The 21,289-nt window shown below is 40.2% G+C and overlaps 1 protein-coding gene across 1 annotated transcript in view; it reads left to right on the plus strand.

Moving 5' to 3' along the window:
* Nucleotides 1–1,162: 1,162 nt before the first annotated feature.
* The window catches only part of LOC121441287 (phosphate-regulating neutral endopeptidase PHEX-like), a gene marked incomplete at its 5' end in the record, with an annotated part of 94,585 nt that continues 74,458 nt past the window's right edge, over nt 1,163–21,289 (plus strand). The window contains 4 exons of the mRNA XM_041642429.1: nt 1,163–1,246; nt 2,789–2,934; nt 14,092–14,185; nt 16,615–16,743. Of these exons, the coding sequence (XP_041498363.1) occupies nt 1,163–1,246; nt 2,789–2,934; nt 14,092–14,185; nt 16,615–16,743 (453 nt within the window). The remainder of the gene's footprint in view (nt 1,247–2,788; nt 2,935–14,091; nt 14,186–16,614; nt 16,744–21,289) is intronic.

A 21,289-nucleotide genomic window follows, 5' to 3' on the forward strand; every position in this document is an offset into this window, starting at 1 on the left:
ATCTCTCCAGTGGAGAGTGGGGAGACATTAAGACGCCGAAGGACTTAGAAGAGAGGGACAATTGCCTGCCATTCATCTTCTGTGATTTTGTCTTGAAATATCTGTGGTGCATGGAGTTTTTGCCTGGTCAGAAGGTTTCTCTCATTTTCTTAGTCTTCAGATGACTCGTCACGTCTAAAAACTACTGAGATACACAGATTTTGGGAGTCTCTGAGGCTGAGAAGGAAAAAAAAAATACCTCATCAAATCCAAATAAATAAAGATAGCTACAAAATAGGCAGCCACCCAATCCCTGTCTGAGAGACTGATCAAGGAGAGAGAGGACTTGTTCATGGAGTCGTCCTGGCGATTAGAACGAAGTAGAGGTCAATTGAAAAGGCTTCTAGAGAACAGAAACCTCAGGCCGAGTTTTCAATCAGTCTTAGCCATGGAGATGGTGATAGTGGGCAGGAGGTGTGAGGACAGGAGAGCTGGGTGAGGCAGAAGATGGCTAGAAGGGTGCAAGGGAGTAGAAAGATAGAAAAGTCAAGTGATAATGTGGGGAAGGGAGCTATGGCTGGTCAATGGAAGGGATTAAGATGACTTGAGGAAGAGTCATTTTTGCAGGTCTTAGATTTATATGGTAGAGGCTAGAAGTTTGTGAGTTGTCTGCTTAGGTGGCGACCAAATTCATACCACCAGCAGTGGGAAATCTGAAGGTCAAAAAAATAAGAAAACTGATCCTGGGTACCAATGATATGCACATTGCTTCCTTTTTGTCATTGACCATTGTCCCCTAGAGGTGAATGAGCTGAGATCATTATCAGGATACCTTAGGTAAACATGGAATGTTGACCATAATTGTGCAACTTCAGCTTGGTGGTCAAAACTGAGCCAGCAATGGACTTGGCCCATCCACATGGTAAAGGAGAAGGGCATTATGGGAACTTCTTTTTGTACTAGCGACAATATTTCCTACTGAAGAGGATATCTAAATTTCTTTTTATTTTCTTAATCCTGTCTAAAATTCGGGCATTTTTTTTATTTCTCCCCACAGCTGGGCATCACACCAAAGTCTTGAAAAAGCTGATAATAATATACAGATGTTTTGGCACATGCGAGAAGCAGTCATGCAATAATAAATGATTTATTTGAAAAACTAACCTAAATCTCTTTTTGACAGATAATGATTCCACATGAAAACCGAACCAGTGAGGCTATGTATAACAAAATGAACATCTCAGAACTCAGTGCAATGATTCCCCAGGTTGGTGAAAACTCTCTGAAAAAAACAACTCTGTTGCCTGATACTTTACAAGGGATTATATTTCATCTGTGTATAAAAGTTAGCCTTGTAAATATGAACTTTTACTATTTATCATTTTGATTATCTTTCTCTTTTACTATCATATAAAATATCCTTGTATGTACAGTGGGATTTCTTCAGTTGTATGCAGGGAATACTAATAGCTTTCTGATAGTGGTTAAGTTGGTAAGACCATTTTCTTTTTTTAAAAAAATTATTTATTAAAAATTTCCACCTCCTCCCCTCCATTTACCTCCCACTCACCCCCTCCCCATCCATCTCCAGTCCTAAGAGAGCAGTCAGGGTTCCCTGCCCTGTGGGAAGTCCAAGGTCCTCCCCCCTCCATCCAGGTCTAGGAAGGTGAGCATCCAGACAGACTAGGCTCCCACAAAGCCAATGCATGCAGTAGGATCAAAACCCAGTGCCATTGTCCTTGGCTTCTCAGTCAGCCCTCATTGTCAGCCACATTCAGAGAGTCCGGTTTGATAACAGCTCCTTCAGTCCAGGTCCAGCTGGTAAGGCCATTTTCTTACAACACAGCCATGGGCACTCTTTGGTGCTGGTTCAGCTGTTTAGCATTGCATAGACTTTATCTCTACATTTTACCCTCCTCGGGCTTTTTAGTTCATTTTGATGACACGGCCACAAAGTGACCACTGTAGCTCTTCCTCACTAGATCCAGGAGAAGGGGGAAGGGCCCACGGTCCCATCTGACTTGTTTATTTTTACCAAGGTAAACAGAAAAGCCCCCTTTTAGCATATTCCTAGATGACTTGCTTTTAGTAGAATTGGGCCACGTGACCATCCCTGCTGTGGGGCAAGAGGTAGGGAAGTGGGAGCTAAACAAGTAAGTCACTGGCTTTCAGGTTCACTAGTGGAGGCAGACAAAGGAGGAAGAAGTCAGCAGATGGCCTTTAGTGATACAAAGCACAAAACCGTGTTTGTTTTAGAAACATGCAATGATGCTCTATAGAATGGAGGTGAGCTATTCTGTTGTGTTTCCCCCCCTCCTGGAATCAGGGAGGTTGCACAGAGAAGAAGATCCAAGGTGTGCTAAGGCTTCTCCATCTGTGTTTAGGGGAAGGAGAGGGGAAAGTGAGAGGTAGGGGGAGAAGCCTGAAGGAGGGAGTGCAGAGAAGTAGAGGAGTGACCCCAAGCCAACAGAAGAGCAGGGCTTGGAATGAGGTGGGACTGAGGGAATCAGATAGAGAGGAAACGGAGGGTGAGGAGGGCTGGGGCAGCTGAGGGAGTGCATCATATATTAAAGCACGAGAGTGTTTACTATCCAGAAGTCTGTGCTGCAGAACACAGGCGCCATTTGTGATGAAAGCCACAGGGCTAAGTGGCAATGATCTGACTTTGGCTTCTGGATAAGCAAATGATGCGCAGTTTTATCTTTAATGATTTGGATGGAGTGGATTATGCTCAGCCTACTCTATCTGAATGCCGTTTTCTCTTACTTGCTGCCTTACCATAGGTTTCGTTTGTTTTCTCTCTCCTCAGTTTGACTGGCTGGGCTATATCAAGAAAGTCATTGATACCAGACTCTACCCACACTTGAAAGACATCGGTCCCTCGGAGAATGTGGTGGTCCGCGTCCCACAATACTTTAAAGATTTATTTAGGATATTAGGTTCTGAGAGGAAGAAGTAAGAACTTTCATGTGCATTTTACTGTGGCCTTTGTTTTTGCTATAAATTAGAAGGGCTTCCATTTTTCATGTGCTTGGAAAATTGCTTTTAAAGAAAGTTACAGCTAAACAGTGAGGGAAAATTGCAGCGCCCTTTTTGCTGAGTTGGCCTACATCATTGTCCGGGGTAATTCGCTTGCTGAGATGACAACAAATACCCAATGTTTTATGCCCCTAATTTACCCCCATGTTTTTTTTTTATTTCTCCATGCTGTTTCCTCAGAGAACCTAGGTTGTTTATTAGTTTTAAGAACTAGTTAGTAATGATGTTATTTCCTGAGATTTCTACATAAATACTTTCCCCCCAGTTCATTTTTGGCCTTTTGCAGCATTATTTTTTCCTTTCTGGTCTATTTTTTTTTTTCAGTCAGCAAGTTGTTTGCTGGCAACAGACCAAATTACCTGTGTTGAAAAGACAAGACTGCTTTGAGAGCTGGAGGAAAATTAAATGGATAAAACAACTTTAGAAAAGATGACGTGTTTCTTCTTTGAAAGAATGTTTAGGGTTTGGAGCTTTGCTAGCGTAGGACTACAGTGAAAAAAAAAAGTCCTAAAAATGCTCATGTGTTTTATGTTCATTAAGCCATTTAGATTTGATACAGAAAATGAAAGGTGAACAAATTTATAAAAACAATCCACTAAAGCTAATTGCTGTGCTGTGGTAAAAACAAAAATATGTTATTATTCAGGTTCTGTCCTGATTTCCAGGCATTAAGTTTCTTTTCAAAGGCACCTAATGAAGCCCTAGTAATAAAATATAGCATCTAATTTCCACTTCTACCCCAGAGAAACATCTAGATTGCCACAAAAAGCTGCAGCTGTTTAAGGTCTCTTCCATGTTCATTGACACATATAGAAAAAAAACCCACAGAAGAAACAACAAATTCACCTCGAGAGAAGTAGTGATCCTTTAGAAATTCGCTAAGTGAAAATAGAATTTGACAGCGGGTAAGCGTATATGATGCTAAGCTATTTATTACTGCACACGATGGGTGACACTTGCCACATCTCCGTAGGCCTGTTGAAAATACAGACACCAAACTCCACCTCCTCCACAGAGTGTGGTATAGTAGGTCTGCAGGGGTCATGAATCTTTATTTTCTTTTCTTTCATAAAATATTGATTTATTTTTGTAGTTTGATTGTTTTATTGGCATGTATATATAAATGGGTACCATGTGGGTGCCTGGTACCTATGGATATTAGAGGTGGGCATTGGATCTCCATGGAATTAGATTCATAGACAGTTGTGAACTGACACTGGGAACCAAACTTGGACCCTCCGCAAAAGCAACTAGTGCTTTTGACAACTGAGCCATCTCTCTAGCCCCAGGAATCTGGATTTTAAACAGGTATCCCAGGATAGTTTCTCTTTTTTGGGATTGTGGGAAACATGGAGGAATTACTATATTATAAAGGTACTTTGTAAACATTTTCTAGCTCTAAAATAGATGTGAAGGATCCCTTATCCAAAGAACTTGGGCCCAGAAGTGGTCATATACTTAATGAGCTATCTTGAAAATGGGATCCAAGTCTGAATATAGAATTCATTCTATTTTATGTATAACATATGCATGTAGACTTGTAATAATTTTATGCAGTATTTGTAGTATGTGCAGATTTTGACTGAGACTCTTCACAGGAGTTTGGGTGTGGACTTTGCTATGTATGCTGTAAAATCGCTGCTTAAAACGTTGTCGAGTTTGGAGCATTTTGGGTTTCAGGTTCCTTGGCTGGGGTTGCTGAGCCTGTACTAGGAAATGAAACCCAAGTACTCTTCTTTTTCCACCTGCCATTGAGTCGCTGGCTGAGCACTTTCTAGATTCACGAGGCGATTTCCACCAAAAGGATGAGCTTGCCAGGCACACTGTTCCACAGTTAGGGAGTCCGTTTCTTCTGGTGACTGTGAACTCCATTCTCAAAGAGTAGGGACTTTCGGAAATTGTCTTACTTTGATTTTTCCCAATGCTTAATTTACAACCAGCTCCAATTCTGGTGGCGATTATGTTTTATAGCTTTGGGACTTCTTAACAGGCAGTAGGAAGGCCTGGAGGGAGATTTTCACCTAGTTCATCCTACATGGATAACTTACCCAAATGTGAACACAACCAACAGCTCTAAAAGAGCATCCCGACAAAAGGTTCCCTCAGACATCATGTCTACATATGATTTCACTGAAACGTCAATGTAAAACCCAGATGCCTCAAACAGTTTCTCAACAATCAAGTCATCAAATAAATAAATAAATAAATAAATAAATAAAAAAAGGGAGTTCCATGCACACTTGCGAGATTTGTAAGCTGCTCCATTTGTCTTGAAAAGACTGACAGCGCTTTCATTTCTCAGGAAGCTTTCACATTGCCGATCAGTCTTTTACATTTTTTGTATCTGTCTTCTTTCTTGCCTCTGTCGCCATTTTATCTTTGTCTCTCTTCCTCCCCCCCCCCTTCTTTCCTTCCCTCCACTTCCATTCTTATCCTTTGTTTCCTAGGTCCTTGTGTGGTGCTTAGCCAAATACAATAATAATAATAATAGTGCTACTGGACTATATTCCCTGCTGGTCACATTTGGTCCTCACTTGGGTAATCTGAAATGTCTCGTTGAGGAAAGGCCGTCTTGTGTCTCCATCGTTACTGTACGTGCCAGGTGCTGTAGAGAGTGTCTATAAGCTCTCATTGCCCCCTGTTCTTGCCAATATGACAGGATCGTTCTCTTTTGTGGCTTGCCCTTCTTCTTGGATTGCAGTACTCTCTCCATTCAGCTGGTGCTGAAGAAAGAGGGTAGGTGGAGGATTGTATAGGTGTTTATGGAAAGGTCTTCAGGTGGGATAAATCATTCCTACCAACATCCATACGACACAACTCAGTCTTGAGACACATCTAACTGCAGGAGTGCCTGGAAAATTGAGTCTATCTGTGTATCGGGAGGAGAAAGAGTGAAATTTTCTCCAGATACACCTTTATCAAAGAGTTTATGGCATTTTCTTGAAATGACTGCTTATTTTTACAGCTCCCTCCCTATCTTGCCACAGCACAGTGTAAATGGGAAAGGAGACATTTTGTGAAATGGGTTTGTAGCTGTGAAGTCCAGCATAGTGCCTCTCACATAGGCATGTCTTTAAAGTCTCTAGACATTAACCATCTGCTGTACCACTGCCATGTGGGGCCTGGGATCAGAACTCCAAAGAATAAGAACTAGTTCTCCAGGTAGGGAAATGAGGAAAAGGGCCATGTTGAACATCTGGGGTGGTGGAACTGATGTGAATACAGATGTTGCCTTCAAAGTTAGAGGCTAGACACTGACAGGCTATTTAGGGTTCAGGATGGATAGAGAAGGAGTTAGCTTATTGCTTGCAACCTCTTCCCACCTGCCCTTCTCTTTTGGTGTTTCTGTACTGCCGCCGTTCTGAGAATTTGCTGTTGGAAACCATACACAGGTCATTCTGACACTGACTAACATCAAGATTAATAATAAAAGTTCTGTAAGTGGCCTCTATTTTACACAGGAGGCGATTTGTCCAGTTACTCACAATTAGAAAGTAGAGATGATATTCTGAATTGGTTCACATTTGTTTTCATATTCCATCTCTTAGTTCCACACATGTTCCTGTATGGAAAACAGGTACTTTTAAAACTTCTTGAAAGGCTTTAGAGATATATGTTCATTATTTCACACCCAAAGTGATTGGTACCTGATGTGGATTAGAGCTTGTTTTTTTTCTTCCTGAATTTGGAATATTTGCATATACATGATAAGATGGGATCTCAGTTTATAGACAAAACCCAGCATTTGTGTCTCTGCACATCCAAACTTAGAAGGAAGCTCATTTCATAGCATAGATTTGGTGTACCTGCATTTTGTGCCTTGTCACATAATGGCATACAGAAAATTTCACTTGTGGTCTTGTGTTAATTTGCAAAAAGTTTCAGATTTGGGGGCACTTTGGATTTTTTTGTATTTGTAGGTCAGAGTTGTCCAACCTGCAGTAACACATCTCTGATTAGTTAGATATTGCAGTGTTGGGAATTCTCCTGTTATTTTTAATGTTCCAAAGGTACCTTTGGTTGATATCAATTGCTCAATTTTTGATGCTGCTTCACCCTTTAGATCAAGCCTACTGCTCACTTGATAGGATGTGGATGTTCGTTCTAAATGATCGGGTGTGATGACAGTAATGCAGCAATAGTTTATCGTACTTCATTCAGATTGAATGCAATGTCTTTCAAGTGCTAAGAAAGAATTCTAGCACAGAACTACATCTCCTATCATTGACTCTTGGTAGATAGCATATAAAAAATATTGGAGCAATGAGACACCCATCGAGGTGGTGATACAGAGACTACATTGGCTCTTGTAGTTTGAGGGAGCAAATTATTGGGGTGTAATATTGGAGGCATAAGCTAGAGGTTGCCATAGGAAAAAGAGGTGATGGTCCAAGTGCAGAAAAAGTGGGTAGGTAAGGGGCTGCATCCTTCAAGTTACTTCCAGCTCTTCCTGACTCCATGTTCAGTGATGATATACCTAATGTTTAAATAAAATGTGATAAGAATTCTATACACAGTCAAAATTAATAAATTATGCAATTTTTTTCTTGGAAGGCTGTTGGTAAACATTACCAGCATGTCACTAGGCAAAGGACATTGTAGACTCCTCCCTCTAATAAGTCCCCTCAATAGTCTACTGTATCTTTCCTAACTGATTCCCTAATTTGAAGCTGCCCCAGAATTGCTCCAAATTAAATAATTTGATCTGAGGAACAGGAGACTATGAATAAGAGTTCTGCCTTGATAATCTCATCTAGATCCAATGAAATTTCGAAGACCCCATAACCAGATGCCAATTTAACAGTTTAAACATATGAACCTAGAGGGATGCGATTCAGTCCATAGTGATATTTCAAACAAAGAAAATATATACAGACGTGGTTACAGAGATACAGAGATATACAATGGTTATATACAGAGATGATGGGGAAAATGAAAGCCAAATGAGATACAAAATGCCAATCTTATTAACATCAAGAAGCTACTATCATCCCGAGGACTATGAGACAATGAGAAGAGTAGTGTTACCTTAGACTAGATCTGACGCCTTATAAATTGGAGCGCTGTGAGATTGCCCTACAGTGGCTACTATGAAAGGAGATCAATGATGGAACTGGAGACAAAAATAAGACACAGCTAAGAGATATGATTTGAATGAGTATGAGAGGGAGGGGTGAGATGGTGACAGAGAGGGAACAGAGGAAACAGTGAGAGAGAGGAAGAGGAGAGAGGGAGAGAGAGGGAGGAAGGGAGGGAGAGAGAGAGAGAGAGAGAGAGAGAGAAGAGAGAGAGAGAGAGAGAGAGAGAGAGAGAGAGAGAGAGAGAGAGAGAGAGAGAGAGAGAGAGAAGCACAAATGAGAACACAAAGAAGGTTGGTAATAGAGAACATCCCTTTTATCCTTGGGAATTTTGCTCAGCTTTTGTGATTTTTCTTGTCTTCAGTTTTATTTCATATAAATCAAGCAGAATGTCCAATTAGATGATTCTTCTTAGACAGAAGTTCCTAGAGGCTCACTCAAAAAGTGTCCAGTTATGTGGACCTCTTATTATGCTCATCTTTTCTGAAGATCACCTAGCATATGGCTCTTTAAAGTGTGGTCCACAGATCATGCAGAATCTCAGTCTTTGCCCTCAATGTATTAAATCAGAAGCTGTAATCAGTTAAGATCTCCAGAGATACACACATTCAAATATGGACATTAAAATTTAAGGATTGTCCTAGGGTTTAGGAAGTCCTAGTTGAGCTATGTATGCATACCATTTAGAAGATAGGATTTTCTTAGGCTATCAGTTCTCAACCATGACATAAATCAGAATTGGTTCTGTAGGACTTGTTAAAATACACATATCTGGGGTCCTATTGCTATAGTTATTAATGCAGTGGTAAATCTAGGGTAGGGATCAGGGTTTTTATACCTAGTTTTCCAGTGATGTATAATCTGTTGGTCTAAGGGCTAATTGAGAACTACTGCCCCAGGTATTTGTCTGGACAGTCTAAAGGATTTTAGAAGACCTCATTGACTCACTTTTCTGGCTCACTTCAAATAGTAGGCATTGGGGGAAAGAATAAATGCAAATGGGAAGATTGGGCACTTGTTTTCTCCATTTATAAACGGGGACAATAATCGCCATCCCACAGCACTGTTCCAACTACCACAGAAGGTATCTTATCTCTGAAACGTAATATAAATGTACACTCCTGAAACTTCAGAATATGGGGGAGGGTAGCAAAATCTTCTTAAATAGCAAATCTTCTGAGTCAAAGGCTTTGGAGAAGAATTCCATATTGCTGTTCTAGTGGCAGGTCCTTTGCTGGGATGATTTTCTTTCTATTATTTATTAATATTTGGGGAAATTACTGTATTGCAGAAAATGCTTTTTGGACCAAAAAGAAGAAAAATATGGCTTATTTTCAATGACTGTTGCTGAGTCTGTATTTTGTTTGTTTTTGATATGTCTGTTTATTAGGTGCTAGTGATTTAGTCATTATGGTCATCTCTGTTCCTGGCATGGTAATATGATCACTCCTAAGCTATACCCCATAGTGCTCTGTCAGCAGTTTTATAAGACATTGGAACAACTCCTCAGTGCCTTTGTCTCCCTGGGTGAGCTTCTCAGTCAGCATGCCATCTTTTACTTCTTGGAGAACTTGTTGTGCTATTGTCTTCGTAAGGTCTTGGCCAGAAAGGCCTCGCTGTTCTTTTTCTGATCTGCATAGATTTCTGCGAAACACCTTTGGTGAAGTGTTTTCAGTCAGATTTCCGTTACTGATCAGGAGACTGGCATTGAATTAGTAGCATTTGTATATCACTATGTAGTGTATGGGAAAGCACACAGGCCTTAGACGTACCTGGCTCTGGGCTAGCCTCCATGGCTTATTACAGTGGCCTGTACATAGGCCTTGGTGGGAGCAGGACTTAAAGATACCATTTGTGTTAGGTCTTACTCTAGAGTTGGTAATTTACCTGACCTGGGGTGGCCTGAGCATCTTCACTTATCCGAACTCTCCAGCTGAGTCTACTTGTTTGAAAGCCACCGGCTGTGCGATGAAGAGTTCACTAAATGATTCTAAACTTCAATTATCTCTGTATTCAACCAAAAGCTTCAGTATCTCGGAGTCCAAGTTTTTTCTCACCTCTTCATCTCTTCAGCACCTAGGACAATCAGTACATACCTGGCTGCCCAGGATGTGTTGAGTCCATGAAAGAAGGGTCTTTTACATGTTAAAGTGTGTCTATACAATGAAGTAAAAAGATACTAATCAGCTGGAATATTTCATTCTCCACTGTATCAGTTCCTTTCTACATTAGTGGGACCAAATACTCCGTAAAAAAGAGGCGAGAAGGATTTATTTCCTCTCCCAGTGTGTAGGTACAATTGATCATAGTGGAGAAGGCATCATGGGGACTAGTGCTTGGGGCAGTTGGTCACATTGCATCTAAAGCCAGGGAGCAGAGAGAAGTGAATGCTGTGCTCAGCTGGCTTTCTTCTTTTTATTGGAGCTGGCACTCCTGCCCACAGAATGGTGCCACCCACATTCAGGGTGTGTCTTCTAACCTCAGTTAGCTTCATCTAGATATTCTCTCACCGGCTTGCCCAGAGGCTTGTTTCTCAAGTGGTTCTAGTTCCTGTCAAGTTGACAGTAGTAAGCATCGTACTGACTGTAGGCACTGAGTCAACTGTAAATGCTTGGTGAGAATTTCTCGGCTTGTTCAGGAGTAGGGATCTGTAGGCAAAAAGGAAATGCCTAAGATGGTGTGTTTCTTTTAGGGACCGAAGCAGAACATCTCTGAGGGCAAGACTTAAGTTATTTGGATGGTAGACTCTGAGATGCGCCAACACCCTATGCTAGCATGTTCTCTCTATTGGGTTCAAGAAGAAAATTTCACATTGTCTGTATTTTCATTTTATAAATTAAAAAATAATTAGGATTAATAGAGTTCCACTATATTGATGACCACGGACTCACAATTTGGGGGACACGGTGTTTACTATTTGTAGCAGGGAGGCCGTTAGTTTGTTTCCCAGCTGCCTGGCAGCTCAGACCCGAAATAATCACACAGAAACCATATTATTTAAATTACTGCTTGGTCCATTAGCTCTAGCTTCTTATTTGCTAACTCTTACATCTTAGAATAACCCATCTCCATTAACTTGTGCATCACCACAAAGTCGTGGCCGACCAGCAAAGTTTCAGCACCTCTGTCTCTGGCAGCAGCTCTGAGGCTTCTCTTTGACTCTGCCTTCCTTCTCCTATAATTCAGTTTAGTTTTCCCTGCCTAGCTCTGTTCTACTATATCAGGCCAAACCAGTTTCTTTATTAACCAATGCTATTCATAGCACACAGAAGGGAATCCCACATTAACTATTGTTAGTTTGTTTTCATTCATACATTGAAAATAATTCTGAAATATCATAGTTATAGGTATATGAATTTTATTACTTTAAGCATCATATCACAAAAAGTGGCTTAAAATTCTTTTTGTCTTATTTTTTCTTTATTCTTCTCTCATATGGTACATCCTGACTGTAGTCTCCCTTCCTTCCCTTTCTTCCTCACTCTCCCCCCCCTCTCCTCCTTTCCCTCTCTCCCCTCCTCCCAGTACTTCCCCACCTCCTTTCTCTCCCTGATCCACTGCTCCCCTTTTTTCCTTCCAAAAAGAGCATGCCTCCCAGTGATATCAACAGAACATGACATAACAAGATACAATAAGACTAGCAGAAACCTTCATATCAAGGCTGGACACAGCAACCCAGTAGGAGAATAAGGGTCCCGTGAGCAGGCAAAAAAGTCCAAGACAGTCCCTCTCCTACTGTTGAAATAAACGAAAAAACCGCAAGCTAAAAAAACCACAGCATGTATGCAGAGGGCCTAGCAGAGACCTGTGCATGCTCCATAACCACAGCCTCAGTCTCCATGAATCCCTGTGAACCCTACTTAGTTGAATGTGTGGGACGTGTTCTCCTGGTGTTCTAGACTTCTGTGGCTCCTACAAGTCTTCATTGCCCTCTTCTGTGGGGTTTCCTGAGCTTCACCTAATGTTTGGCTGTGTATTTCTGCATCTGATCCCATCAGCTGCTAGAAGAAGCCTCTCTGATGATGATTGGGCTAGGTTCCGATCTATGAGTATAGCAAAACATCATTGGAAAACATTTCATTGACTTTTTTGTTAGTTGTGTTTGGTTCTATCCTAGTCTCTGAACCTTCCAGCTTCTGGTTCCTGGCCATCCAAGAAGTGTTAGGCAGGGGCTCTCTGTTGTATCTTGGGCCTCAAGTTATATCAATTATTGCTTGGCTACTCTCACAAATTCTGAGCCACCATTTCCCTAGTGTATCTTAAAGTCGGGACAGGTGGTGAGTTGAATGTTTTGTGGCTGGGTTGAAGTCCCAGTTCCATATCCTCCATTCCTAGGAGACCTCTCTAGGATCACCCTCATTGGTTACAGGAGGTTTCCACTACCCCTCAATGCCACCCATTCTAGTCATCTCTCCCCATACACTCTTCCTCCACTCCTCCTGACCACACTTGATCTCTCCTTTACAGAGACAGGAGTTGAAGCAATTATTAGTAATGGAAGTACAAATTAATAACGAGAAAATGACAAAATGTCCCTTTTTCTATATTAGTATGCCATTTTAATTATCAGGAGGGTGGTGCCTAAAGCAGATCTGACAAGAGTATGCCAAAACTTTCTGAAATAGCCAAGAAGATTATATGAAACACATATTTACATACCTGGTCATATAATATAATTTTATGTGGATTAATTTATCTTAATGTACAAATGTCATGTTGTTTGAAAAATTAATTCATGGCCTTAAACATTTTATCTTTCAAATTTTCATTTCTATATTTATTAAAAATAATTCTTTGAGGGATTGGAGAGATGACTCAGTGGTTGAGCACTGCCGTTCTTGCAGAGGACTTGGGTCTGTTATCAGCACCCACAAGGTTACTCACAACCATCAGTTGGTCTCCAGTTCCAGGGGATCATAACTCTGGCTTCTGCAGACACTGCACATATGTAGTGTACTTACACACATGCACACAAAACACTTATGCACATAAAATAAAGACACACAAATCTTCAAGCATGAAGGCACATGCTTGTAATCCCAGCACACTTATGAGATAGAGGCATAAAGAACATAAACTCTAGGTCATCCTGGACTACATAGGGAAAAACTGTCTTGAAAATGTTCCTGGTATTTTCTGTATGTCTATATAAATTAAAACAAACGTTTCTGTACTTGTATATATTCAAAAATATTTTGCTCATTGGAGAACATATCTCCTGTGGCAGTTTCACGCAAATAACCATGTGAATTGTTCTTGATGGGTGGGTTAGTATCATCATGTCTCACTGCTGTTCACATTTCTGCATGACCCAGGAGTCATCTTAGGAATGTGTGTCATTAGTCACCATGGTAATGACAGCTAAGAGGGGCTGGGTCATTAAATATCCATCATCACGGGTGAGTTAGAAATGAGCTCAGACCGCACATCTCTCTGAGGTCAGAGATTCTTTTCCTTATAGAACAGGCAACACTTCATATAGAACAGAATTTTGAAAATATGTATCAGAGCTTTACAGAACCATATGAGATTCTTTATATGTTTTGAGGTCAACAAGACTTAGGAGTTCACTCTGTTAATGACTGTGTTATTTTAACATCACACTCACCTTGTGAAGTAGGGAACATCCTCATCATTTCATGAGAAAAGATAATCAACAAGGCTTAGTTGATTTGCCTGGGCTCACATTATTTAGAGCTTACAGAATCAAAGTAAAAATTTAGATGATTGCTATTAATGAATATTTTGATTTTAGTTTCCCAAAGGCCAATAACATGCAGACATTGGACCAGTTCACTAGTAAGTTGAAGGTATTCCCATTTGCAGATCCAGGAAACTAGGGAAAGGCCTATGCCTTGAGGCCGGAATCTTCGAGCCCATTTTGGTGTTACTCATTGACCTTGTAGTGTCCTTGCCAACAGCTCCCCAAAGGTGTTTTTCAGGGAATCAGATGTGACCGACAATGTAATAAATATTCATTTCTCTCCTTTCCCAGAACCATTGCCAACTATTTGGTGTGGAGAATGGTTTATTCCAGAATTCCAAACCTCAGCAGGCGCTTTCAGTATAGATGGCTGGAATTCTCAAGGGTGAGTTAATGGATATCAAAACGTTTCGTACATGCTAGAACAGTCCCAATGTTAACCATTCCAGTTAAAAAAAAATCTTTAAGAATGGGATTTAGTGAGCTTGCAGTCTAAACTCTTCTTTAAACTTTTTCACGCTAGTTCATTTCATTCAGGTATACCTATATCCTGTAAAAAGTACCTCAGGCTCTCCATTGGGCTGTATAATAATATTTAGAGTGATACTTTGGGCCATGAAATCTTGTTTAAACATCCCTCTTTAACAGCTCATTTCTACTTTTTTTTTTAGTGCTTTTAACTGAAATTAATGGTTTTGATGTTTCTTAATGATACATCACTTTCAAAGTAGTTCAAATTTCATTACCTTTTAACTGGTAAACACTTGTGATAATTGTGTATATTTGTGGGGTTCAGCGTGATGTTTTGATCTACAAATGCATTATAGAAAAATTCAATCAAGATAATGAACATATACATCATTTCAGCAACATATTATCACTTCTGTGTTGAGAACATCAAAGCTGTATTTTATCAAAATTGAAATACATAATTATCATTAACTGTGATCACTTTACGCAGTATGACAAATGCTGCATAATCTCAAGTATATGTGGAATATGAAATAGTCGCTCAAAAAGCAGTGAGTAGGAAGGCGGTTACTTGAAGTTAGAGGAGAGAGGCTGGGCAAGAGATGTGCATCAAAGGATGTACAAATTCAATTAGACTGGATGGATACAGTCTGATGATCTTTACTGTAACTATGGTTTTCAAGGTTTCTCCGTGTTCTAATTATATGCAGAGAGAATGTTCCAACTTCATTTTCGCTTGGTATTAGAATTGCATCTTTAATTTTCCTTAGATATTCAATCTTAAATCTATCCTAATTCTGCTTGACCCATTTCACCGTCTTCCCATGACATCCTCAAGTGCCGGAATCCATTTTCTTTCCCCCACTTACCTGGCCCTTGAGTCTTTGTTTCTCACCCACCTCGTTGCCTCCCAACTTGCACAGACAGATATTACTTTCATCTGCATTTCTGAGGCTTGGGACTAATTCTGCTTCGGCTTAGAAGACTTAAGGATTTTGTGGCTTTAAAAAAGTATTTTATTTTTCTACCAATTTAAGGCAAAGTGAATGTCAAATCGTATAAGCTCTTATTTCATTTAACATACATTTGAATTCTTAGAGAAACTGACAAATATAGAAATTTATAGTGGACCATTATACCCAGAGAGTGATACGGTTATTTGGGGCAAGTTTTGGCGCTTTATAGTCAACTAGAATATAAAAAGTTACTTTATCTCAGAGGCTGGATAAACATGAAGCAATTACTTATATTTAGGCCATATCAAATAGTTAAGATAGGAAACAAGTAGATATTTTTGCTGTGTGTGTATTTTTAACTCATATGGATCACATAAAAGATGGTATCCAGCTGCTCTCCACCCCCACTGTGAAGAGAATGAGAGAGCAAGGTGTAAGAAGTGGTGTGTGAAAATTTGAGGTTAGGTATAAGGGGATGTTTTTTGAACATGAAGTGCTAAATATAATATTGAATTGCCGAAGGAGGTTGTAGGATTGCTTTCTCTGGAGGTTTTAAAAATAGCTTCATCCCTTACCTCTGAGAAGGGTCGTGTTCCCAGAAAGCAAAGGAAGGAGAGATGAATTTAAGCTTTAATCCCTTTTGCCCTGTTCTAACAACCTGGCTCTAAAATTGTGCATGGGGTATTCCAGGCGCCTATTCTCAGGGCCTCCCTCCCTCGCTGTCTGCCTACACACTCCAGCCTCCAGGGAAAACTTACATGGTATTTATTTCTGTGCTTTTGTCCCCAAGAGTAAACCTTGGCACTTTCAAATCCTGCTTCAGAAGTCCCTTATTGTTTATGAAAGTTTTCTTAAAATGGGATAACGTGGCAGATGGGAAAAGTATTTAATCTGTAGTTTACTCTGCGATGACACCGTGTAAGTGGGCTCCCCAGGTTGTTCATGGTGAGATGTGGTCTGCTGGCCGGCTAACAAGAACTTTGATTACCTACATACAGTTCTAAACCTTCCCTGGCGGAACTGCAGTCCTCAATAGATACTAAGTACTGTCCAGGCCCTGGAACTGCATCCCTTTCTGTCCTTCCTTGCTGCAGAAAAGCTATGCTATTGCCCATATGTCTTGCTTAATGAAGAAAATTAGAATAAAGGTGAAATGCATTGTTTTTCCACTGTCAACATAGTTTCATTTAGTTTTAGCTAGAAATTAAGGACAAAAATATGTTTTATTTTTCTCCATCTGATTTCACCTTGACCTTCCTTATCTGGCATGTGTACGAGATGGGTGGGAAGTCCTTTTGTAGACTGCTTTCTTCAGATAGGTTGACTTTTCCCCCTCAGCAAACTATTATTTAAACAAAGCTCAAATTGTATTGGTTATTCTTCACAGGTAATCCAGGGGACGATGACTCTGCTGCCTCAGTGGGACAAATGTGTAAACTTTATTGAAAGTGCCCTCCCTTACGTTGTGGGGAAAATGTTTGTGAACGTTCACTTCCAGGAAGATAAGAAGGAGATGGTAAGTGGAGCTTCCTGGATGCTCAAAACAAACCAACAGAACGCTGCTCATCTAGGCAGATCTGATAGACGTGATGACCCACAGTCTATGGTCCGTCTTCCAGGATCTAGAGAGCCACAGGCCTTCTCTTCTGCTTCTTTGCATTTTTCTTTCTTTTTATTATTTATTTATTCATTTATCTATCTGTTTATTTTTTGTTTTTAAAAGAAAACAATCTTTTTTATTTTACATACCAATCCCAGTTCCCACTTCCTCCCCTCCTCCCCTTTTCTCCACATAATCCCGTCCATCCCCATCCACTCCTCAGAGAGGGCACATTGCTTTGGGGAAGGTCCAACTAGGCAAGGTATGGGCAAGGTATCCATCCAAAGAGAATGGGTTCCAAAAAAGCTAGCACAAGCTGTAGGAATAAAACCTGGTACCACTGTCAGTGACCTCCACAGTCTGCCCCAGCCATACAACTGTCACCGACATTCACAGGGACTAGTTTGGTCCTATGCTTGTTCCTTCCTAGTCTGGCTGGAATTGATGAACTCCCTAATGGAGCTCAGGTAGACTGTTTCAGTGGGTGTCCCCATCATGGTCTTGACCTCTTTACTCATATTCTCATTCTTCCCACTCTTCAACTGGATTTTAGGAGCTCAGTCCAGTGCTCTGATGCCCCATTTGACCAGCATCACCCACCCGCCTCCCCCATCTGTCACTGACAATTGCTGTTATGTTCTCTTTATTTAGGAGTTCCACTTTTTTGATCCCACATATAAATCTTTTCTGTCCTTCTGTGTCTGACTTATTTCACTTAGCACAGTGCCCTCCAAGTTTATCTATGTTATTGGAAAAGAGGATTTCTTGGTTTCATGGTTAAGTAATACACAGACACATATCCTATTTTCTACCTATCTGCTCACTGAGGACAATCTGGGTTGATTTTATGTCTTAGTTATTAGGAAAAATGCTACAATAAGCATGGGATTGAGCTGTCTCTTGAAGACATTGCTTTTATTTCCTTTGGAAATATAGCCAGTAGTAGAATGGTTGGATCGTTACAGTAGTCGTGCTTGGAATTTTCCGAAGCTCTTTTGTAGGCTTACTTTGATGGCAGTGCCAGTTCTTACCTCAAGCAGCAGTGTACCAGGTGCCTTTATTTTTTGTACACTTGCCTCTTTCGACTCCCACAGCAGTCCCCTCTTAACAGGCACGAAGTGTGACTTCACTGGCGTTTTGAGTTTGATTTCTCTGATTAGTGACATGTAGTACATTTTTATACACCTCTTGGTTATTTACATATCTTTGGAAAATGTTTATCCGGCTCTTTTGTTCATTTTTAGTTAGGCCATTATTATTGCTACCTTTGCTATTAAGAGTGTATTTTTGAGTTATAAGTTCGAATTTAGCCACTTTTATTTGGATTTTCTTTGTATGAATTACATTTTACCAATGACAGTAAGCAAAATATTAGTATGTAGTTCACAGAAAAAACGCTATATTGTCAATCAGGTATAACATATAAGTTATATAGGATACAGATAATTTAGAACCATTTAGTTTAAAGTAAACACGTAAAAGCCATGGTTTTCAAATGGTTGATGTTATATAGTGATAATAATACCAAATGGTGGGTGTTATGTATCTTATACTAGAGTTTACTTTTAACTACCACTAAACGAAATACATTCTCCTTTGTTAATTTGTTTTTACTATTTTTTGGGGAATTTATGTCTCGTTTGAGACCCTATATTTTAAATAAATAAGCCTCTTCCAAATAGATTCACCAAGAAATGAATGCTTTGTTTTTAAAGTGTTCAGTCCTTAAATGTTTTCATTTGCTCTTTGGCCAGAGTAAACAAATGGAAAACTTATCAAACAATCACAGTGATAACACTAAAATACAAAAAGAATATAAATGCAAGTAAGTAAAAAAAAACTATATAGTGGGAGAGGTTTGATAGGCATATTTTAACTAATATAAAAAATAGTAAATTTATTTTTCTCCATTTTGGTGGAAATGCCCTCTTTACATGTCTCAGGGTAAAACATTCTAAAATAAGTTGATTTTGGCACTTTACCCATTTATTTTGATGTACACGAGGGTAGTATGTTAATCATGCAGACATTCATGTCTTTTTCATAAAATTATTTGCCTCCATATGCCCAAACTGTTTGCCTCAGGGGATACTTAAGTTGGGAACTTAGAAGAAAAATCTGGCTTTTTATAGCCTTGTTTCAGGGATCCCATCCAAGAACCACCTGGAACACTGATGCACTTGTTAAAAAAAAATCTGTATTATTAGCTGTAGGCAAAAAAAAAAAAAAAGAAAGAAAAGAAAAAAAAAACAAAGCAAGAAAAACGGAAAGAGCCACATTGGGGCCGATTCTAGAAAGTCTGATTTAGACCAAAAAACCTGCCATTGTGTATTTACCAAGAAGCGTTTGTTAAAGCAAATGAATATCAGAAGGCAAAAGCTTCAGGTACTTCTCAAACCGTAGCCTGTGTACAAATCATATGGCCTTGTAAACATGCAGAATCCCATTGCAAGATGACAAAGTCACTGCATTTTAGCAAAGGTTCTCTCTAACGTGGTTAAGTCTAGGGCCCCAATTTCTAGCACATTCCCAGTTCATGCTGCTGCCATTCCAGGTACTACACTTTGAGTGGCAAGTCTCTCACCTCACTCACTAGAAAATAATTATCATGCAGATCAGAAGCCCCAGTGATTGGCTGGAGCAGGTCAGGCCAGGCCGGTTGACTTGAACAGCAACACTCTGTTTGCTCAAATGGTAATAGTCTGAACAATGCTTCAGTTTTCAGTGCCTGAAAAATCTCAGTGATTGAGATGGTGTCAAAGCCCGCATGAGGGCTTCTGGACTTGTGTCCTGATCCACTCCCTAAACTATTTAATTTGCCCTTAAAACTGGTATTTCTTTTTCTGGGTGACATCTGTTCTTTAATGTATCTTGAGTTTCTCCATGGCAGGGTTGGCCTAATGGCCTCTGGTTGAGAGCCTCTGCTATTCCTTTTATCTATGGTGGCCATGAGGGAGCAGGTGATTCATTTCAAGGTTTCCTTTGCAGAAGAAATGCGACTTCCTACTCATCCCCCTCTGCTGCCTTAGTTGTCTGTCTCTTCCAACCCCCTGATCTACTAGTGTTGTCTTTTCTTCCTCCGGGGGTGGCAATGGTGGATAATTACATACTACTGTTTCCTTCTGATTTCCAAAGTACACATATACCTGGGTACATGCAGGCACACCAATGCCAGCCCCTGTTCCTTCACTCACAGAACTCCCGGGGATTTTAGCCAATTTAATTAGCACTGGGACAAACAGGATAGAGAAAAAGAGAGTCTTTCAACGCAGAGCCATCTAAAGAGGTGAGATTGAATAAGCTCCCGCTGTTCCGAGAGTGGAACAGAGCTCTTAGCTGCAAGCCTTGCTTGTATTCTATGCGAGGGACTGGTCAGCAGAGTGAGGGAAAGGAGATGCAGCCGTCTTTCCACATTTGCTGTCTTTGTGGGCTGAAGTAGCACTGTCCAAGAGAGCTGGGATATAAGCCATGTGGATACATTTAAATGTTCTAGGGGTTGGGTTAAAAATGTAATGGGTTGGTGAGATGGCCCAGTGGATAAAGCTCTTCTGGGCAAGCCTTAAGATCCAAGTTCGGTAAAACATCAGCGTACCAGGAACAGGTGAAATTCCTGTTAGCTGTTTGCGTTCGCCTAATCTCTATAAAAGACTGTCATTTCAGTGTGCATGTAGGGGTAGAGCTGACATCAGGTATTTTTCTTTGCAGGGTTCTGCTTTACTTTTCTGAGAAAGGGTCACTCACTGTATGTAGAGCCTCCTTGATTTGGAAAAACTCCCTGACTAACGAGCCATACTTAGCCAGGGCTGGAAGTTTAGGCACACACACACACACACCCAGCTTCTTGCGTGGGTTTTGAGAATGTGAACTCAGATCCCCATACTAACTGAACTGCTCCCTCCCCGCAGTCTGTAATTCCTACCTTAATGCACAGGGAGATTTCTTAGATTCATGTTCACAGAGGTCAGATGAAGATCTGTAGGAAAGTAAGGAGAGGAAATGATTGTCATGAGATCTGATGTGATAGTCACAATACAATTAAATCTAGTGATGAAGATTGTAGTAGCATTAACTGGGGTTTAGCTATGTGCCCAGTACTTTTCTGAGCACATTTCAGATGTGTAACCATTTATATTGACCTTGTGATTGCTATTAGTACTTCCACTTTCCAGATTGACAAAACCGAGGCTTGCAGAGTATTCATAAATTTTTTGAGGTCATATAGCATGAAAATTGCTTAGGTTAGATCTAAGTCCAGTGAGTCTGGCTTAAGCCCATGTTCTATTGTGAATTAGTTTTATGTTGACTCTAATAAATTTCTGAAGCAACTGGCTTATAAAAGACAAGGATTATCAAAGGAACTTGCTCATGGTTGTGAGGCTTCCAGTCTATGATCAGGTGGCCCTGTTGCTTTTTGACCTGTGACAACACAGCCTATCATTGCAGATGCATGTGGTACAACACT

The sequence above is a fragment of the Microtus oregoni genome, unplaced genomic scaffold (assembly GCF_018167655.1).
Source record: "Microtus oregoni isolate MIOR12 unplaced genomic scaffold, Mior012 000074F_011, whole genome shotgun sequence".
In the NCBI taxonomy this organism is placed as follows: domain Eukaryota; kingdom Metazoa; phylum Chordata; class Mammalia; order Rodentia; family Cricetidae; genus Microtus; species Microtus oregoni.